The sequence below is a fragment of the Nothoprocta perdicaria genome, unplaced genomic scaffold, assembly GCF_003342845.1.
Source record: "Nothoprocta perdicaria isolate Ctin4 unplaced genomic scaffold, notPer1 scaffold_42, whole genome shotgun sequence".
NCBI classification, from domain to species: domain Eukaryota; kingdom Metazoa; phylum Chordata; class Aves; order Tinamiformes; family Tinamidae; genus Nothoprocta; species Nothoprocta perdicaria.
In genome coordinates this window covers 3,043,663-3,063,204 of record NW_020455666.1, presented here as the reverse complement: position 1 = coordinate 3,063,204, position 19,542 = coordinate 3,043,663, and the positions used below count along the sequence as shown (strand labels likewise).

At 44.5% G+C, this 19,542-nt stretch overlaps 1 protein-coding gene across 1 annotated transcript in view; it reads left to right on the top strand.

Annotated features, from left to right (window-relative positions):
- IQSEC1 (IQ motif and Sec7 domain 1) overlaps positions 1–19,542 on the top strand; it is a 243,425-nt gene that overhangs the window by 38,554 nt on the left and 185,329 nt on the right. The window contains exon 2 of the mRNA XM_026046024.1: positions 271–300. Within this exon, the coding sequence (XP_025901809.1) occupies positions 271–300 (30 nt within the window). The remainder of the gene's footprint in view (positions 1–270; positions 301–19,542) is intronic.

Sequence of the window (19,542 nt, the reverse complement as noted above, 5' to 3'; positions counted from 1 at the left end):
TGCTTCTAGCATAATGTCAGAGGCTGATGTTCTTCATTTATGGAACATAAATCTTTGTTATTGCCTGTTTGCAGAAGATCTTTATGAGGTGCATGGATGACAGCATATATTTAATTGCACAGTTATTGACCTCGACTATTATGCTGCCTTTAAACTTTAAAGAGTTTTTTTAAAGTAGATTAACTATTGTTAATTAATAGATTTTTAGATTAACTAGCTTATAAATGTTAAAAGTAATAATGTCCTGACTATCTGTGTGTTAATTTACAGGTCTGAAGGTGAAAGTTCAAGAAGCCTCAGGTATGTCTTCGTTGTCCTTCCTTGTATTTTTCATAATGTCCTTGTTCTGAGAAAATATTTTCTTTATTTATAAAGTGTTACTTATTTAAAAGCACAAAATAGAAGTAACGACTTCTAAAAGAAATATGGTTTTAATTTAGTTCTTAGCAAACTATTTGCATTTTGTGTGAAGGATCTTCTACACTGGCTAAGTCCAGTAATGGCTAAGATGACATTTCCTGACTCTTCTGTCTGCACTATGGATTAATTAAGACTTGTATCATATGGTTTTTCAATTTCTTAACAAAATGAAGCCTGGTACATGTTTAAAGGAAGCTTCCAGGCTCTTCAGTCAAAACACAGACCAAGTGGCCCCTGCCCCRGCAGTGGCGGGAGCCGGCGCTCGCTGTGAGCCGCTGCCCGTGAGAGCAGCACCTGCGCTGTGGAGGGAGCCCCCGCGGCTGTTCTAGCTTTCTGGGAGCATCTCTGCTGCTTTCKCTGCCGTGGAAACCTTCCTTTGCTGCTGAGATGCTGCTGGTGCACTTGCAGCGTTCTGATGATTTAGCAAATTTAATATAATTATTAGATAATTATCAGTTACTTCCATAACTTATGCATTTAATATTTTATACTTGCTTTTTATATATACTTGGATTTTTTTAACCTACATTTTTGAAAACGTAGCTGAGTCAGACTTGTAGAGTTCCTAACAGTGCTTGAAACATGACTGAACATTTAAAGCCGCCCACGTGAACCAGAGAGGGTTCCCTGTGCCTTACACCCTTACAGTTCAGTGGAGGTCTTGATTCGCAGGGAGCGTGGCTATTGACTAATGATAACATGGTCTAAAACTTCAGGATTAGTGTTCTGCATTTTATCATTTTCAGAATTATCAGGGCTTTTCACCTGTTGTCATTTCACAAATGACCAAGTAGAGGCCCTGTTTTGAACTCCTTTAGAGAAGATTGTGTAAGCAGCTCTGAAAGCTGCTGTACTTTGGAGCTGGCTTGASTGTTACCTGCAGACGAAGTCTTGAGAGAGCTCCCGGGCCAGCCGGCGCTGRCAGAGGTGCTGCAAGGACTTGATGCCTTTCTCCTTCTTCCGCAGCGAGGTAATGCAACTGCTGCGCACGGGCCTGGGGTCCTGCAAGGCAGCGTCCTTGTGTGTTTCTGCAGCAGCCCCAAGCTGGGTGAGGGGGTGACCCCCAGCAGTGGCTGAACACAGGAGCCCCGGGGGGATAGGTGCTCGGGCAGYCTCTGCAGGCCTCGCTAGCTCGCCCTGCGCGCCGCCTCGGAGCGGGAGCAGAGTGTCATAGAGCGTGTGCCTTGATGTATGAGCCCACGTAAAAACCCACTGACCYGGTGAGCTGGTGGACAAAAACTGTCCTCCAAGGAGCTTCTTTACCTTGTGGCTCATTTATTTCATACTGTTTTTCTTATTTCTAGATAGATGAAGTTTAATTATCTTAAATGAGGTGCTAAAGTCAGTGGGGGAGATGGTGCTTTTAAGCACTGTGGAGAGAAGAAATTGTCATTTCTGCTTGTGCAGTTAAAGGCACCCAAGTGCCAAACAGGGGCAGCAGGAGCGCRGCGGGGAAGGGAGGCCGGCCGAGCTGTGGCGAGGGGCCCCTGGCAAGCAAGGGCTGTCCCTGCACCGGCGTGCGGAGGCCAGGAGCCTGGGCTGCCTTCSCTCAGCCTGGCTGCAGCGAAGGAGCGAGAGGCTAGTGTGGGACTGGCATGGGACTGGCTCCCACCAGCATGAATACCTAAGGTACCAATAGAGCTAAATCCTCCGAGATGTAAGATGCAGCCTATATATATATATATATATAGGCTGCATATATATATATATAGGCTGCATATATATAGGAATGAATATTTTATGAATGAATGAATATTTTAGCTTCCTGTCTGTCAGAAGGTTGCTTTGAGATCAGATGGATAATAAAATTTGTGTGTATTTCTCTGTCGCTAGATACTCATGACCATTTAGTTGTTCCTTACATAGGAAAGAAAACCTCTGGTCCTTTCTGCTCAAGGGATGTGGCTATTAGGGTAACCAGTGCAGTAATTAACACTGTCTGCATTTGTAGCAGGCGTGTCAAAGAGCAAACAGATCTCTTGAATCCAGCCTGCGCTTAGAAGGCTGAAGCCAAATGTGTCTGTGTTGGGGGGGTTGGAAGCTGTGGCTTTAGTTCCAGTGGCTCTTGGAGCTGAGCAAGTATTATCTGACTTTTGGCTTGAGAGTCTGGCTTGGAAATAGCTGGCTACTTTTTTCATAATGGAATGAAATATTCAGGACAAGTTACACTGTTGCAGAGTTGCAAAAGTTGCTGCCTTGATGGATTTGTTTCCAGAAGCCTTCTAGCTTTTCATAAGCAAAAAAGTTTATCCCAAGGACCCCATGCTGAAATGCCCTGAATTTCGGAAAAGCCTCAGTGTGGCTCCGCAGGGGCAYGGCTGATGCAGAAGAGCAACGTGTTTCTAGATCATCTGCTGCCTTGATTAGAAATAGGTGGGAATTGTTGGGTGTCTTCCCTGTCTTCCTTATTACAACTGAAAGTTATRAATTATCCCGTTGCAGAGGGGATGGCAAGAGATGCTGTGAAAGACATTCTGTTTTTAATAATGTATTATGATAAACTTGTGTGAGATTTCTCTTGGTGAATACCATATCATTTTTAAGCATRCATAGTTATGCTAAGACTCTAAAAGTTATCTTGAACGTTTTACATTCTCAGATGTAATGAACATGTAGCCAGTGAGTTGAGATAGTGCCTTTTAATTGACTCTCTTTGTTCTTATGTTTTAGTAGAAAATGCAGTTTGTTTAACAAACAATTTTAATGTCTAGCAGTACGATCTGACAGTTACAGATGAGCAAACCTCTGAAACTTGCGTGGGAATGATGCCTTTGTGCTCTGGCTCTCCTTCTCCCTCCTCTTTCSTCCCTGGAGGAGGTTAATAGCCCTGTGTCACACGGTGGCCCCAGGGCGCAGGATTTCGTGAACTGTTTCTGTAGGTACTCCTTTGATGCTTTCTCTGTGAGGAAGCTGGACGAACTGCAAGGTACATTTTGGGTGGCCACTGCTGCTCGCCCCAGTTTGTCAGGGCAGTTGCTGGCATGGGGCTACCACCGGGTCATTTGTCAGCATGGAGCCGCTGGAGAGGGGAGCTGCAGTGGCAGGAGCTGCGGCAGCAGCAGCCCTCCGGTGCTGCCCCCGGCTGCCCTCTGCCAGCAGCCCCTGGTCCCTCTGAGCTGTGGGCTCTGGGAAGGGGAGGCGCAGGGGGAAGCAGCAGTGGGGAGACTCCCGGGAACAGCCCGCAGAGCAGCGGTGGCTCCGGGGCCTGTGGCCGCTGCAGCGCTGGCACCAGGCAGGGCGCGGAGCTGGGCATGGCCCCTCCTTGCAGAGACGGGCAAGGAACAGGGCCTGGAGGAGAGCAATAAGTAGGGCTGGCTGAGCATTAGCTAAGGGGAAAAATGGCCAAATCATTTAATTTAACAGAAAATCCAAGTGGTGCTGTAATTATCAATGTGTAAAAGGATGGAAGACACAGAAAGCTTTCTCTTGTTAAAAGTTATTCAAAAGAAAAAAAAAAAGGCTTAAACTCTTACGAAGATGTAGCTTAAATTAAGTGGAAAAATAAAATTTTAATTTGCTTTGGAGTAATACAGGATTGTGAAATAGCAGCCTGATTCTGTGCTGAGTGGAGAGTGGGAGGAATGGCTGTTAAACAGACCTTGACAAACTTGAGCAACTGAGCCCGAGCCAGCGTCTGGCAGGAGGCAGAGGTGGCTTTTCCTGCTTTCCCCTCCCTCCCTCCCTCCCTCTCTCCCTCCCTCCCTCTCTCCCTCCCTCTCTCTCCTTTTAATATGATCTATTTCAGCTGCGTGACTCAACTCTTCTCTGATAACCTGCTAAGTGCAAGTTTTAGGGAAATACAGAGACTAGTAAAAAAAAAATTCAGGATTCTGTGTTTTGCTTTGTGATGTAAATGATTCTGCAGATAAAATGGGCTGTTGCTGACTGCTTTAATTGTCTCATAAAGGCTTTCCCCCGTAGTTTCTTGCAATCTTGAAACATCATTTGGTGATTCTACTGCTACTACCAAACAAAGTAAAACCCAGCTATTACTTTTCCTTACAGGCTTGTACATAAAGCTCAGTCTGACCCTATGCAATAGAATAGAGCATGCAATGTAACATGTTAATTTAGGTGGCAGTTTTATTACTGCTAAGAGAAATAAAAAATACAGAAGCTGTTTCTAATAGCCGAGGTTACTGTGCCTTTGCCAACAGCTTTAAAATTATGTAATCATGTTAGCTCAAATTGAAAGAAAAGTGGATAGCAGTACACACACATCCTGCTACTCACCTCACCTGTAATAGTTAATTCTGTGCTTGCGATAGTAATATATAAAAGAAAATTCCCCGTACAATAGTGTGAAGCATTGACTTTAACATGAATAAGTGAAAATTTGAAAGTTTTGGAAACAAGATTTGGAGCTGGGGCTGACTGGAGAAGCGAGTTACCTGAAAGTAAGGAAGGGGTCAGGGACACGACTCGTATCTTACCCTGTAGACACAAGCAGAGGCTGGGGCAGCATTAGGAAGGTGTTTGCAAAGCTGGAGGGGGAAAGGTGGTGCCGGTCYGAGTAGCGAGTGAGCCAGAGTCCTGTGTCACTGTCCTCGCACAGCCGTGTGTCAGGGACAGCCCCTGGCCTCTGCCTCCTGCCCYGCTGCTCCCAGGGTACTGCCCCTCAGCTGAGCTCCTCCGAGATTTTTGAGTGGTTAGAGAGTAGAACAGGGACATACTTTTTTTTTTTTTCCAGCTGAAAGGGACTTGTGATTTGAACTCTGTAATGCTACATATATATATATATATAATATATATATACATATTTTTACAAATTCTTCTTTCACTTCATTCCTTTTACACTCTGCTCTTTTAAGTGTATTGCAAAGCTTTTTGCTAAGCATAATTGTATTCAGAGCAACAACTTGACAGTGTCAGCAGTGACATTTTAGGCTCTTAGGCTCTTGAGTTTGGGGAAAGGGAATGTAGAAATTGTTTCTAAAATGCAGCGAGACCTTCGAGATTTCCTGGTGAGGTAGAGTRCCTTTATTTTTTTTAAGTGTCCAATTTGAGGTGTTTTATAACTTTGGGGGTTTTAGCATTGGCTGTGTACCTCAGCAATTGGTSCCTTTCAAATTACATTTGTGCATCGCTAAGCAGAATTCCTATTACTCTTGAAAAAATGCTTGCCAGTGTTACTAGTTAATCAAGGGCATTTAGCAGTGAGAGACTGAAATAAATGCTTTAAGTAGCCACATTTAGTAACTTTCTTAATCTGTTTTTGTACATCCTCTGTGTCTAGAAGAAATGCCAAAGCAGAAAATAACTTTTGATTCGTGACAGCATAGACGAGAAAMCAGTAAAGTGAGTGTTGGTCCTTGGGCAGCACAGCCAGAGACTGCCCAGCGCACGGCAGCACAGGGGGTTGCCTGGCACTCTGCAGAGGTGCCCTGCAATCCGTGAATGCTCCGTGCTTGGTGCAATGAGATGTTTATTGTTCTGGATGGTTTTTCAGCATACTAAAGAATCTATGGATATAGTGTTTCATGACTCAAAAGCTTCAGGTACTGTAAATGATTGCCTACCACTACAGCTGTGACAGCAAATGTGCTTTGGGACAATGTGCTTTTGCACAAACTAAGGAGTTCTTCCTCCTTATTATTGGTTTGAGCACATTCAGTTAGCAAAGAATTATGATAACATGGAGTTAAAAGATAAATTAATGAGAGGAAAAAAGGACTGAAAATCAGAAAATTAATCCTCAGGTAATGTGTGGCAGTAGTATTTTGACTTGTAAGTTASTGAGATTTCTATTTTCCGTGGAAAAGTAGAATTGATTCCTGCTAAAATCAGATACCGTGCAGGTGGATAAACTAGCATATGCCAGCATTTTGTCCAAAATTATTTCCAGTGGAAATAGGCAGCTGTAATTTATTCAAGTTTCTCAATGCTGATTGTGCTCAGTAGAGCTCTTGCCAGGCTGGCAGTTGTTGAATTTGCAATCTTGAAGAAGAGACAAAGCTCTGTAAGTGGTTTCACATTAATTCAATGCAGCTAATTTTCATGCTCAATTCTTGCAGGAGTTCTTGTTTGCAAGTAGTCCCATTGGTTACACGTAAGATAAGGCTTGCTGAATGAGCAACATGTGTGCACAACTTAATTCATAAGTTGAGTGCTGGTAATGCCACAGGATTTATCTTTTGTGTAGATAAAGTAGTTGAAATTTCCTTCATGATTTTGCTGTTGCATAGTAAATGCTGAGTTGCTTTTGTTTTYTTTTCTCATGATTTCTCATGAAAAGCAGGATAAAACTAGTGAATATGAATATAAAGAAGAAGAAAAGTGKCATTTCTAATGCTTCCTGTGGAATTTATATTCTTCAATGGCTTCCGTTAAAGTTGCTTTTGCAGTATCTGCTKAGCTGCTTGTAATTACCCGGTCGAATTTCTTTTCCTGCTTCTCACACCAGGCAAGTCAGTTCCTGGGCCGAGGAGCAGCGTGCGTTTGAGTGGTGTTTCACACTGCTGCTCCAGGCCGTTCTCCCAGGCCCCCAGCCCGCTCTGTGGATTCTTGTTTCGGTGAGATGAGGGGCTCCCCTTGCGCAGCTTACACTTCATGAAGCTGCTGTCCTGACTTCTCATTCCATGCGAGTTGAGCASGCAAAGCTGTCCTGCCCGCACGGTCCAGGCTCCCTGGCAGCTCCTCTGCTGCCTCCAGGAGCTTGGTAGCTGGAAACCAAAGTTGTGCCGCAGCAGCTGGGTCCCCGTCATCCCTCACTGCCAGAGCCGTGTTGAGGTCCTGAAGGGCAGAGGAGGTGCTGAAGCTGGCTCAGCTTATAAATTTAAAGTAGTTACTGATTTATTTTTTTTAATGAAGTGATTACATTTGAGTAGTCATGTTAGGAGAAGGAGAACCTGACTTCAGAATCAGATATAACTGACCTTTTTCTGTCCAGAATACTGAGAACAGCCTGTGCCCTGGCCATGTGTGTGCAAACCGTCARGGCTGTCAACAGGAGGCAGGGAACTCTGGTAATGATTTGTCCGTGAGTGTGCGTGGGGCTCCCCTTACACCCCCTCCAAYGAAGTGTTGCTCCCTTGTTTGCCTTGTTTTTTTCCAAAACGTTCCCGTGTTAAGATTTTAGGCCAAAGCAGCCAGGCATTCAGATGCAGTGTGACAGCATCTGACTTAAATGGAAGGGAGAGCTACTTTAGTTTTTCTTCTTCCTGATTGTATTGCTTTATTCCACTCTAGTGTGTGTATTGCTTTATTCCACTCTAGTCAGTCTAGGCTGACTCTATCCAGTGGGGAAAAGGTTAGAAAAATAGTTAACTGTTCAAGAGAATTTTCAAGACTTTTATTTTTGCTTTTCTAATCTGTGGCCTGGAGTCTTTTGTGGTTCAGTGTAATTAAGTGTAATTCCTTGAATGATCCTTGGATTAGAACTTAGCCATGATTTGAGTATCTGATTCACGTCTAAGCTGTTTTAATGATGCTTTTGGAAGGATTCCAGTAGGTGCAATTGGAAGTAAATGGAAGACCTACCAATTTAGTTATGTATTGGGAAACTGAGAACAGCATAAGATGTTAATATAGCATGAGAATAAAAAAGAACATTTTAGGTTGACCACTTTAGGTTTGACCACTTTCTAGGGAATGCTAAAGTAAACTTGTAGTGATCAGCAATGTGTGTCTGTGGCCTGGGAAGTGATTGGTCATCTCTCCGGCGCTCCTTGCTCTTTTTGATGGAAGAGGAAATATGATTTGTGTTCCCTTTCTGCAGGGTTCTTGGTTATTCAGCCTTTTCGAGGCCCTTGGTGGCTCCTGGGCTTTAGAGGCAGTATGCTCTCACTTAGAGGCATGGAAAAAAAAGGAAATTAAAAGTGGATGCTGGTGCATCACCAGTGTCCAGTTGTGACATTGGTCTCAGGTTGCTGTGTCCACCAGGGTATACAGGGCAGGAGCATGAGAGCAGGATTTCATGAGATGTCCAATCATTGTAGCAACTAAATGACTCCGGTGACTTCAAATAATGCTTGTGTCGCTCTGCCTTGCCCTGTGGAAGAGGGCGTCTGTCTTCCCTGTATTGGATGGCAGAAACTCAGCAAGAGCGTAGTGCTTCACACAACCTGCTGTAATTGCTGTGTAGCGAAGGCGTTCTGGTGTCTTCTTAGTCAAATGATTAACTGGAAGCTTGAACCTTTATCTGCTTTGCTTTGCTCTGTTGTTAGCTGTCTCTCTTAGGATTAAGAGGAGAAACTAAAACACTTTGACTTGTCTCCATAATAGATACCCTCACTTGCTGAAATCCAATATTAATTCCCCAGTCTTCTCTCTCCTCCTGTCCTGAATTTATATGTAAATATGTCAGATAGTCTCAACTAATTTTTGCCTTCAATTTGGTATCATTTACTTTTTGTTGATTGTCAAGCACATTACTTGGGGTACTCCTATGCTTTTTCTTATAGTCATTAATAACTTTAAGAGTGAAATAAATTTCTAACATAAGAAAGAGCCTCTCTATACAGAAATGCACATCAGAGCCAAAATTAGAGTTGCACTAAATAGTAGACACCATGTGATAAATGGAAAAATATAATATCTTGAAGATTGTTCAGTACTTGCTGACTTATTCCCAGTTTTATTCCAGTTCTGTTCTAATCTGTGTTGTGTCTGCCACAAACGCCGTGACTCATGTGCTCGAGAGCTGTTCTAACAACACACCTGGGGATCGTTCTGTAGATCTCTGCAGTCCTTCAGCTTCCTTAGGTGCTTTTGTTTATTATGTGGTCAAACTTAATTAAGTCTTCCAGATCTAGAAGGCTGGAGCCTATAACTCTCTTTAAAGTGAACATAGACCTTAAATTAAGCAAAATTATCCTTTTTAGATTTTATAAACCATCAATATGTATTAATTAAAAATGATCTACTGATATTAAGTTTTGGAGAAAAGTCGCCTTTGTGCTAATGCAGATAAAAATCCATCAAGAATTCTTTTAAATCAAGAGCGTTCTAGCAAAACCMTCAGCTCTGTCCAAGTTGAGGGAAGCTTCTGCTCTGCTGTGAAAACGAGGCTTTCAGCTCTCACATTCTCTTCTAACGGATGTTCAAAACCTACTAAAATAGACTAGCCTTGCCTGAGTTGTTACTGCTTTTTATTTTGTTCAGGCTCTTTTCCTTCAGCCTTTGCTTTTGAGTTGACCTGCTTTGCAGGGGCCTCCTGTACCACCCTGTTGCCAAAATGACTTTTCGGATCCACAGCTCCAGAGGACTAAACGCTACCAAGATAACATTAGCAAAATCCCTCSGGGTTACTCTGTGACCAGAGGGGCTTATGGTTAGTGCCTGTGCTTCTCCTATATGACTTTGAGAGGTCTGTATGCCAGTTGTAAGTGTTTTTGTTGCTGTTACGTTGTATCTGAGGAAACAAGGAGTGATACGCAAGTGTTTTGCAAAAGAGGATAAGATAACATCAGAGCTGGGGTCTTTGCAGGCTGGGCCTGTCAATAATTTCTGGCTTGTTTCCTCATGGCTAACTTGCTGGACAATCTCTGCTCCAAGGAGCTGAAGGAATTTTTCTTGGACGTGTTCCTGAATTGATCAAAGATAGATAGTGGGGATACGCTGATGCTGCTCTTTGAAGAGCGCMAATGTGCTGTATTGTGAAAGAATCAAGTGGAGACATAAGGGCGACCACGGGGGTGTCGCGCTGCCTCGTCGGCCAGTCCCTCCCTGCCGAAGCCGCCGTGGCGGCCGCTTCGCCCGGCTGCTGGCTGGAAGGCTCTCRGAGCAAGGCCGACTGTCGCAAGCTCTTCCTTAGTTGCTTCTCTCTGCCCTTTGCTCTTTTGTCTGACATTTTTTGTTAGGTGACGAGTACTCCGTATGAAAATAAAACTTAATTTATTGAATGAAGCTGTAAACTTATTTCTTCAGTATTTGACTCCAGAAAGTCATGAATAGTAATRGATTTTAAGATTAATACCCCTTTGAAGGCATACAGTTACCAGATTGGAAGGTAGATTAATTCTATTATTAAAAAAATAAATGCAGAGATCCTGTAGCAAAATCATGAGACCATTTTTTTCCTACAGCAACTGAGCCCTGCTTAAAAAAAAAAAAATATAGAATTAAACCTGTCACTCAGTAAATGGCCTGAGCCTATGAGCCAATTACTACATTGAATTGGCAAGAGATACGTTTGGCTAGCTGAATGGAAGTGCAAAAAATGGGAGTGCTTCCACTCCTGAAAAAGGCATTTGGAATTTTTAGGCCATTAGCTAGCAATAAGAACGAGTGAGTCTGCAGTTCTCAGGGGCCCAAATGTGTTTATAACGGGCTGTGCAGGTGCCGAGTTGGCCCTCGGCTCGCGTAGCGCCTTTGACAGACAGGTGCAAGCTCCGACTGAATAACCAAAGTCTGCAACTGTTGGCATGACTGTGATCAGCCTAAAGTGCAGCCAAACGGATTGGGTGCATGGAGTTAGGCACGGTAGCCTTCCTTTTGCGGAAGAGCGCTTTGGATCCTTTAGGGATCACCTCCTCACTCCTGGGTGTAATTTTTAAGAAGCAAATGTTTAAAGGCCATTTTAATGCTACCTCTGCGCATCTGCATCAATGGTGGTGCTTTCAGGAAAGGCACTTGGAGATGCGCGTGGGGTCGGCAGCCTGACCGGCCTCGCGGCCCRGAGAGGGGCTGCTGGCACAGGCACCCCTGGCTGCTGCCTCCTGCTTGGAGGTGGCACTGCCAGAACAGCGTGAGCTGAGAGCTCCCCGACTCCTGGAGACTGCGGTGGGAGGGAGGCTTTGTAAAAACCATGTGACTGGATCTGTCCAGGGCTTTGCTCTTTGGGGTCCCTCCTGTGATAAAYGACTCAAGTGCAGGATGTTTATAGTCTTTGTGCAAGGTAAAGGGCTTGGCTAGTGAAAACAGTGGAGAAGATGCCTCCTGGAAGGGTGCAGGTAACTCCTTTGTGATGGACTTCATGATGGACTTCAAGGCTTTTTACTATTATTTTTAGTAATAGTAGTTCTTTATAATGGAAATGTTCTTTATAATGGAAACTTTGAAGGACTTAAATCTGAAAYAGGAAATAATAGGTGATAGTGGTGATGATATTTAATCCCTGTGATGGCTGCTGTACTCATGATTCAGAAGGGTTACAGAAGTGGGAGAGAAGTTGATTTTTTTATTTTTAACATCACTGATTATTGGAAGGCAAATGCGTTCTGATAAATCATGATGAAATGCTAGAAAAAGTTCAGGAATTCTAATATTGAAATAAAATGTTTAGATAAGAAAAATAGGCTTAGGTAAATAAACTAAGTATAATGTAGCTCAACTCATCTCCCATGTGCTAAGCCCAGGCAGGAGGGGGCAGATATGTGTCCGTCGTGGGCAGTCCGCTCTGATGGAGGCTGCACGTGGCAGCCCTGAAGTGTCCGTGGGCAGCATCTCCCGGAGAGCAGCTTCCCGCAGCCCCTGTGCATGCCGGAGGGGCTGGGGAGAGGCCAGCACGGGCAGTTGGGGCTGCCCAGGCAGCAGCGGGACGGGAAGAGGCTGTGAAACCTCCTCCCCTGTTCCGCAGGTCACTGAGGGAGAGTGCACCCTGAAGGCAACTGGAGAAGGGGGAAAGTAGGAGTTAGGGAARGAAGTTGAGGTAAGAACTAAGAAACTAGATTGGATTAGGAGAGAGGAAGGTTGATGCCAACACAGCCTTCAGCTTGGGTGAGGATAACACCAAGCTGTTCCAAGGAATTGGTGGAAGGAGTTGCCCCAGATGTGTGTAGTGTGACTGTCTGGCTGTTGATGGGTGTTGGGACGCATGAGGACGTTTGAGATGRAAATGGGGAGAAAACACTGCTTTTATGATGAAAGCTTATAGGAAAAATTGACCTCTTTGTAAGTGGCACCCGGAGTCTGCATAGGGGGGCAGTAATGGGATCTGACCCATTTTTGCTCAAACTACATTGACTTAAATGATTAATTTTGAGGCAGTGTAGTGCAGCTCCGGAGCTCCGGTGTGCTCAGCCAGCTAGCTTTTTTTTTTCTCCTACCTTTTTTTTTTTTTTTTAAGACATTCAAGGAGAAACATAATTTAAAATTCAGAGTATGGATTGCTGCTACCACATACTAATTTAAATTGGGAATGCAATGAGTTAGATAAACGGAGCTGCCCCTTGCTAATGCAGAGAAATAAGAGGAGCTGAGATTGATGGAGCCACAACACAGAAAATGAGGTGGCTCAGCCACAAAGACTACATCTGTAGTAAAATGCAAGCATAGACAAATATTCAAGTAGTCTTTTCTTTTACTTAATCTAAGATGCTTGCTGCAGTTTTTAATCCTTTCTGGCAAGAAGAAATTTCCTGGGGAAAGTCCATGCCCTGCACACGGAAGGGAAGAGGAGATCATGTCCTTTCTGGAGAAGGCCGAATGGGATGGGAACCTACGGCAGCTCCATGGGCGGGTGCTGGATGCAGGATGCTGAGCAGGATCAGCGGCACGAAGGGAATGAAGCCGCTCTGGGCACGGCTGCTCCAGCTGGTGACAGGGGTGCTCTGGCTGGTGGCTCTTCTTATTTCTGAAGGCATCTCACCCCTCCCCAAACCAGCCATCTCATGTGGGCAGTGTCCTGCCCATGGGCAGRGGGGATTGCAGCTGAGCAGGACTCTGCACGAGAGTGAATTTTAGCACCTTTCTCAGTCGGTTTTGAGGAAAGTGGGACTCTGGTCAAATCCTCAAGTGGAGGAGGTGGTTTGGGTTACGAGGCATGAGGCTAATGAAAGTGTGTATCATGTAAAGAATGAAAATGTTATTGCTCTTTAGGAGCTCATTTCTAAAGCATCTTCCTCCAGCGGCCTTCCAGAGCACAGGCTGCTCAAAGGGCCTGTGGTGGGAATTAGTGGAGCTGGTTGTTTACTGCGTGCAGCCGTCTCGCGACCTGGGAAGAGCAGCGGGGCTGCAAGTATTTACTAACTGCCTCTTGTGTCCATTACACCTCTCTGGCCTGTCTTCTGGCTACCTGTCTTTGTTCGGTTTCATAAACATTGAAAAATAGCCTGTAATTGAGAATCTCTTTGATTGGTAAGACCTGTCATTGAAATAAGGGCAGATATTCCAAACGTGCTGCAAGATTCTGCTTTTGGAGACCTTTTTTTGTTATGCTGACATTAAGTGGGTATTTTGATACATTGAGTGACAAGATAAACACAGCACCATTTGCTTTTGCTGCTTTTTATAGATCCATAATGGTTGTTCTGTACCTTTTAAAAGGCATATAACGCTGCTAGGCAGCAAGAATTCATTCATTTCAACTTACTCGTTTAAACTGGCCTATAAATAACTGCAGAAATTCTCTACCCCATTTGGAGAGTTTAAAAAAAAAAAAAAAAAAGTAAGTTTTATTTCTTTCAAGTACCTTTCGCTTTTTATTTCTCCTTTGGATTGCTCACTAGGTGTAAACACAAGCCAAAACCGAGCACCTTTGCAGGGACTGCGCTGCTGGGGTCCGCACTGCAAGCCAAAAGTACTGCTTGGCTGGCCCTTTCTCTGTGTTTTATAGGAATTCTCTCTCTTTTGGGCAGAAGAGGGGGGAATGATTTGATATTTAGAATACGCAGAAAGCTGTTTTGGGAGCCCAGCTTGCTCTTGGGAGGTGGCTTTGAGCCRGCTTTTGTTACAGTTTGTTCTTGAAGGTGCTTCTGGCTGCTTCTCTAAGCTTTTCTTCAAAGTATGTGAGGATAGATGCACTGGGTTGCTTTGACAGTGGGAAGGGAAGGAARGACAGTGGGATGGGAAGGAAAAGGCTGTTGCCTGAAGGATTTTGGAAACTGTCCAGCACTACTAGTAGAACCAGTAGTTCAGCACTACTAATAGAAAAAACTCTGTCCAGAAGCAGTGCTACCTACTTCTGGACATTGGAACTTGTATTTTTCTACCTTTTGCCCATGCCCTCTTTGCAGGGCAGCGTATGCCATTTGAAGGGGAGTCCTTGGGCATCTGTCATGTCTTTGGTGTCTCATCACTAGTTGGCTTTTTGAGGGTTGTTGTTGAAGTGCAGGTACCGGTAACTCAAAGCTGATTTCCTACCTCAGCTTAAAGGACCTGCATAGTTATTGTGGGTTTTGTTCTTGTTGTTTTAGTGTGAGAAATTGTTTTCAATTATCTGAAAAGATGTTTGCCATAATTTATAATGTGGTCATGTTACAAAGCCTCTGGAGCAATACAATCATGGCTTTAAGACACAGTATTTAGGTTGGGAACCCCTGTCCTGTTTGAGGTTATTTCTTGCTGTGGGTGGCCCTCCTGGAGCYGCTCTTACACCGGAGCAGGTTCTGGCAAGTGTTGTGATGGGCACAGGTAGCTTTTTTTTCTTTTAATATTGCTTTATTATTTTTCATCATTCATTTCAAATGAATGAAGTTTCTTTGCCCTATTTAAGGTTGTGGCGTTTCTGCAGCTTAGATGAATGAAGTGTGATTGCTCTATACTCTCTRTTATTTGCTGGTATATTTACGACACTGGCTGATTGCTTGTGGTGTAGCTTGCTGTGCAATTGGTTTATGCAAAGAAAAAAATAGAACCAAGTTCCCAATAAACAGAACTGGAAATATTTTTAGAAAGTCTCCTGCTCAACAGAGCCTGATCAAACAGCCCAGAACACGGTCTGTCAACACCTTCTGATGAATAATGAAGCAGGACTGGCTCTCCATACTGCAGAAAGAAGGGGTTTTTTGAATGCCTGAATCTATGCCCGTTTCTGCATAAATACTTTATTTTACSTAACAGTTCCTAATAAATAATAGTGAATTATGAAGCTGGCTGTCAAAAGATACTTAATGTTTGGAACAAATGGTAACCATCTAATGTTCGGAAATCATTAAAATACACATTACTTACTAATAAACTATTTCCTGCAGCACAGAGCTGCATTTAAGATGTTTATGGGCAGCTTTTAGCAAGAAGAGCCCGACTCTTTGAGAACCTCTGTTCCCAGAGGGCCTTTTGCAGGCAGTGCGGCTGAGCGGGGCGGCAGGGGCGCGAGGGCTGCGCGGGGCCGCGGGGCGCGCGGGCTCCCTCCCCTGCAGCGCAGCCCCGCGAGCGCCGCCGCGGCAAGTAGGGAGCTCTCGGCTTAGTTAACGAGCACCCTTTGCAAATACATTTTCCTGTCTTAAAATCTAGAACTGTCTGAAGTTGGCAAGAGTGGTGCTTCTAGTTGGTGCCCTTTGAAATAATTGTCTTTGGGAGGGGAGAACTTATTTATAGCTTCCTTGATAAAATATCTAAATTTAGCATGTGTGCAAGCTACTGCTTGTGTCCTGCAGCCTTTGTAAAATGCATTCTAAAAATGTCAAAACAGACTATTTCCTGCTGTGAGGTTTTATTTTCAGTCTGGGCCTCTTGGCAAAAAAAGTGTTGGAAAGCACCAACACTAAAGCTGAAATATGTTAAATGGTTTTTTAAAATGTCACTTTTTCAGTGCAGTAAAAAACCTTAGCTACTACTTGGCTGCTTTTCTGAAAAGCTGGGTGTTACCCATGTAGCCGGCACAGAGAGCTTTAAGGCCATGCACGTGGCAGTAGGGTGCAGGTGTAGGTGAGGTGCGGGTGGCGACACTCAGAAAAGATGGGTTCTGTCCTACGTTGAATTCAGAGGAACACGTTATTTCCATGCTTTAGGCATACTAGTAAGTTATTAGAAGTGTAATAGCTCAGGAAAAGGGATGCTTTTTTCCCCCTTCCCTCCCTCAAATACTTCTAAAGGTCACAGTCTTGTGTCCAGTTCTTTTTCCTTAAGATCCTACTGATGGGAACATGAGTGATGGAGGGGCAGGTAATATAGCGCTCTCTTGCCAAAAATCCCTGTTSTTGATGCTGGAGCTGGACTGAGCTTGAATAAAATGTGCAGAAGCTGCTGTGCAGCCTGCAGAAAATACAGGGGAGAGCAAGAGAAGCAGAATACAGAGCAGCTGGTAAATAAAGTAATGGAAACTTAGTATCTTAGTGTTATCAGCAGTTTCACTGTTCGTAAAATAATGATGTTTTAAATTACTTTCTGGGATATTTTAAAGTAGAAAGATGCTATAATTCCATAGGAAAAGTTGCCTGCTGAAATGAATTTACCGTAGCTTTACAGAGCTACTGTAGCTCTATGGGTCAGGCTCGCAGAGCACCACAGCGCTTTGGCTGAGCCTGGCTGGGGGACACGGGCCTCCGCTTCCCCAGGAGGCAGGTGGTGAGCGTGCGCCGCACTGGCAGCGTGGCGTTAGCTGCTGCCCGCTGGCTTGTCACGCAGTTGAGCTGCGTGCAGGCTGGGCCTCCGCTTGTCACGCTGTTTTCAGAGAGATGGTAGGAGAGCAGTCGTGCTGGTTTTGCAGTACAGAGAAGCTGATGCTGGTTTGGGAGGAGACTGTGTCTCAACTGCCGGTCATTTGATCATCAGAACATCAGCTTTTGAAGCTTAATGATGCTGGCTATGATGAGCTGTATGCTACAACACAAAGCTGCCTGAGGAATCCTTTCTCTGAGCATGCGTAGGTTAATATACTCTTCAATTATTTTATGTGGCATGGAAGATCCTTGTATTGCTGGTATACTTGATAGAAGCTTCCCTTCAAAAACATTGTAAGGCACCTTGTATCTGTGTCTGTAGTCAGATCTGTGAGACTGAGACTTTATTCAGAGACTAAAAAATGGTGGGAAAGACTTTGTTGCTATTTCTGGAAGAGAAGCAAACAGCAAAGATATCATGTGTTGAAAAGTCAAGGTTTGTAACTGATGGAAGGCAAAATATTTTTGTCTTCCACTTTAATCTGTTAGCCTAATAAATGCATAGATTAATGTGTGAGATGTTGCATTTGSTGTTTGTTGTTTTTAAAGCACTGCTGAGTGCTTGTATAAAGTGAGATGTGGAATAGAAAGGCATAAAAAGTGAAATCAGGGCAAGCATTTCCCTCTTCTTTTTCTCCTGTTTCTCAAGACAGCTGCAGGGAGGGAGCTGAGCTGAAATGTGAGTGAAGGGGTTGGTTTTTTCAGACTTCTGAGAACTCCATATATGAAATATGTGGAGGTCTGGGGGTATGAACTGCTTGTAGATGCTGTGGGGTCACTCAGAGTTTCCACTGAACCTCAGCGAACACCACAGAGGTTGAGCTAGAGGTCRGGAAGTCAGGAGGCAGCCCTGGGTTTTGAGTCAGTGTGGGGGCAGCGTCCCTGCGCATGGGGAACACGGGCAATATCCGTCCCGGGCCTTGGCCGCGGGAGCTCAGAGGGAAGCAAACTTAATTGACAGGTTACRAAGAGACTAAAAAGTATCATTTCTTTTTGTGACCAACACTTGCAGCAGGAAAAAGAGCGTGAAAACAGGAAGGAGTTTATCATTAAAACTCCTGGAAGGAAAAGTTAGGTTTAAATAAAACCTACTTAAACTGTAGAGCTTCCTGTCCTACATTGTTGGGTTTTGGAAGGCTCCCACACAGTGATATCAATAGCTGAGAGCCACAAGACCTGCAGCTTTGAAGCTACAAAAGCTTCCCGTGGATTCGCTCAGGATCCAGCCGTACCCCGGACGGTGGTGGCCCCGGTCACCGGGAGCTCGTCTGCACGCAGTGCCAACRCGCAGCTCTTCCCAGGGCGGCACCTCGGTGGCGCAGGGACAGTGTGTGCTGCTTCTCCACCTTGCCCTGTGCTTAACACGGGGTGCTGACCACCCCATTGGGTTCCTGGCATCTCACAAAAGGGCTATGACCTGCACTGCACAGAAGTGCAGGAGCCAAGAAATGTCTCTACTCCCTTCCTCCTCACAGAAGTTGATACTGAGTTCTAGTTGTGACAAAATGAACCCTGACTTCAGTTTTCCTTTTGGTCTTTCCTGGGCTGTCCAGATCCTCTCTGGCTGGGTCACCTCTGCCCAGCCCTCCTAAAACTTAGTGCTCTTGTCCAGGAGTCGTGCTGCATGGTAACGTCAAGCGCTTCAGTGATTGAGATGTGCATTTTTAGTCCTCGTAAGCAAGTTTTGTTTTCTTTATGGAATGCTTGGATGTACTTGTTCTCTTCCTTTTGCTTTAATATCATATTTCATTTTATTTGAGAGGAGGACAAAGGTAGAGAATAACAAGTAGTTCAGTTCACCATGCAAAGTTCATCTTGCACAAAGTRCTAGCACGAGACCTGTGAGCTGAGTAGTTCAGTCCCTGTGGCACAATTCAGCCGATGTTAAAGTTCATAGGAAATTTCTCATTGACTTGGTGGATATGAGATGATGCTCTTAAATTATGCATAAGCAGTCTGCTGCCTGCATGGTATGAGTGATTCTTCACCTACTGAAGACAGACAGAATGTTTTCAAGACATTTTCTGTTGCAGTTTGTAGCTAGGCACAAATCGCCCTGGCTCTTCCAAAGCCCTGCATGCTTCTCTCAGTGCATTAGTTTCATATGCATGAAGTGCAGCAGTGATCTGAGATTTAGACAAGACTAAGGCTTGGGGAGGCAGTTACTGTGTCTCTAGTGAGAAGAGTTTCTGGGATATCTTAATAAAAGCCTGTGGAGGAGTGGAAGCTGCAGTGCTTTATTTGTGTGTCAGGGCGACTGGGAGTTGGGAAGGGCACCCAGGAGCGGCCCAAGGGACGTGGCTGAGGGGCGCGGGGTGCGTCGCGTTGCAGACACCTCGCAGAACAGTTGGGGTGAATCCCAGGCAGGGGTAGAGCACAGGAGCAGGGTGTTCCCTGCACTGTAGGATGCTGTGAGCAGAGCTGCTCTGATTGAAGTGGCAAGTTAAAACCCCTTCTCACAYGTGCTTTTGCATCCTGCACTATAGCTACACTTGTGGATCTACCCACATCTGCTCAGAACCACCACGAGTTTCTTCCTGAGAACATCAGGTAGCTGTTGGACCTCTCAGAGAGCCAWGGAAACAGAAGTTGATTGCAGTAACTGCAGGGTTTGTCTCCTCGCTGCCTGTGGCATGGTTGCCCTTCTCTGCTCAAATGACCATTATAAAGCACAGATCTTGAAATTATAGCTTCTTGCTCTGCTAGKCGTGATTATTTTGTACTGAATTCAGCACAAATATTTGGTTTATTTCAGCTGGCCCTTTCTCTTGAAAAATTAAATTGTCTAGAAAACAACCTAAGTACATATTTGAGGAGAACATCTTTTATTTATGCATTAACATATRAGACTACAGCTTTG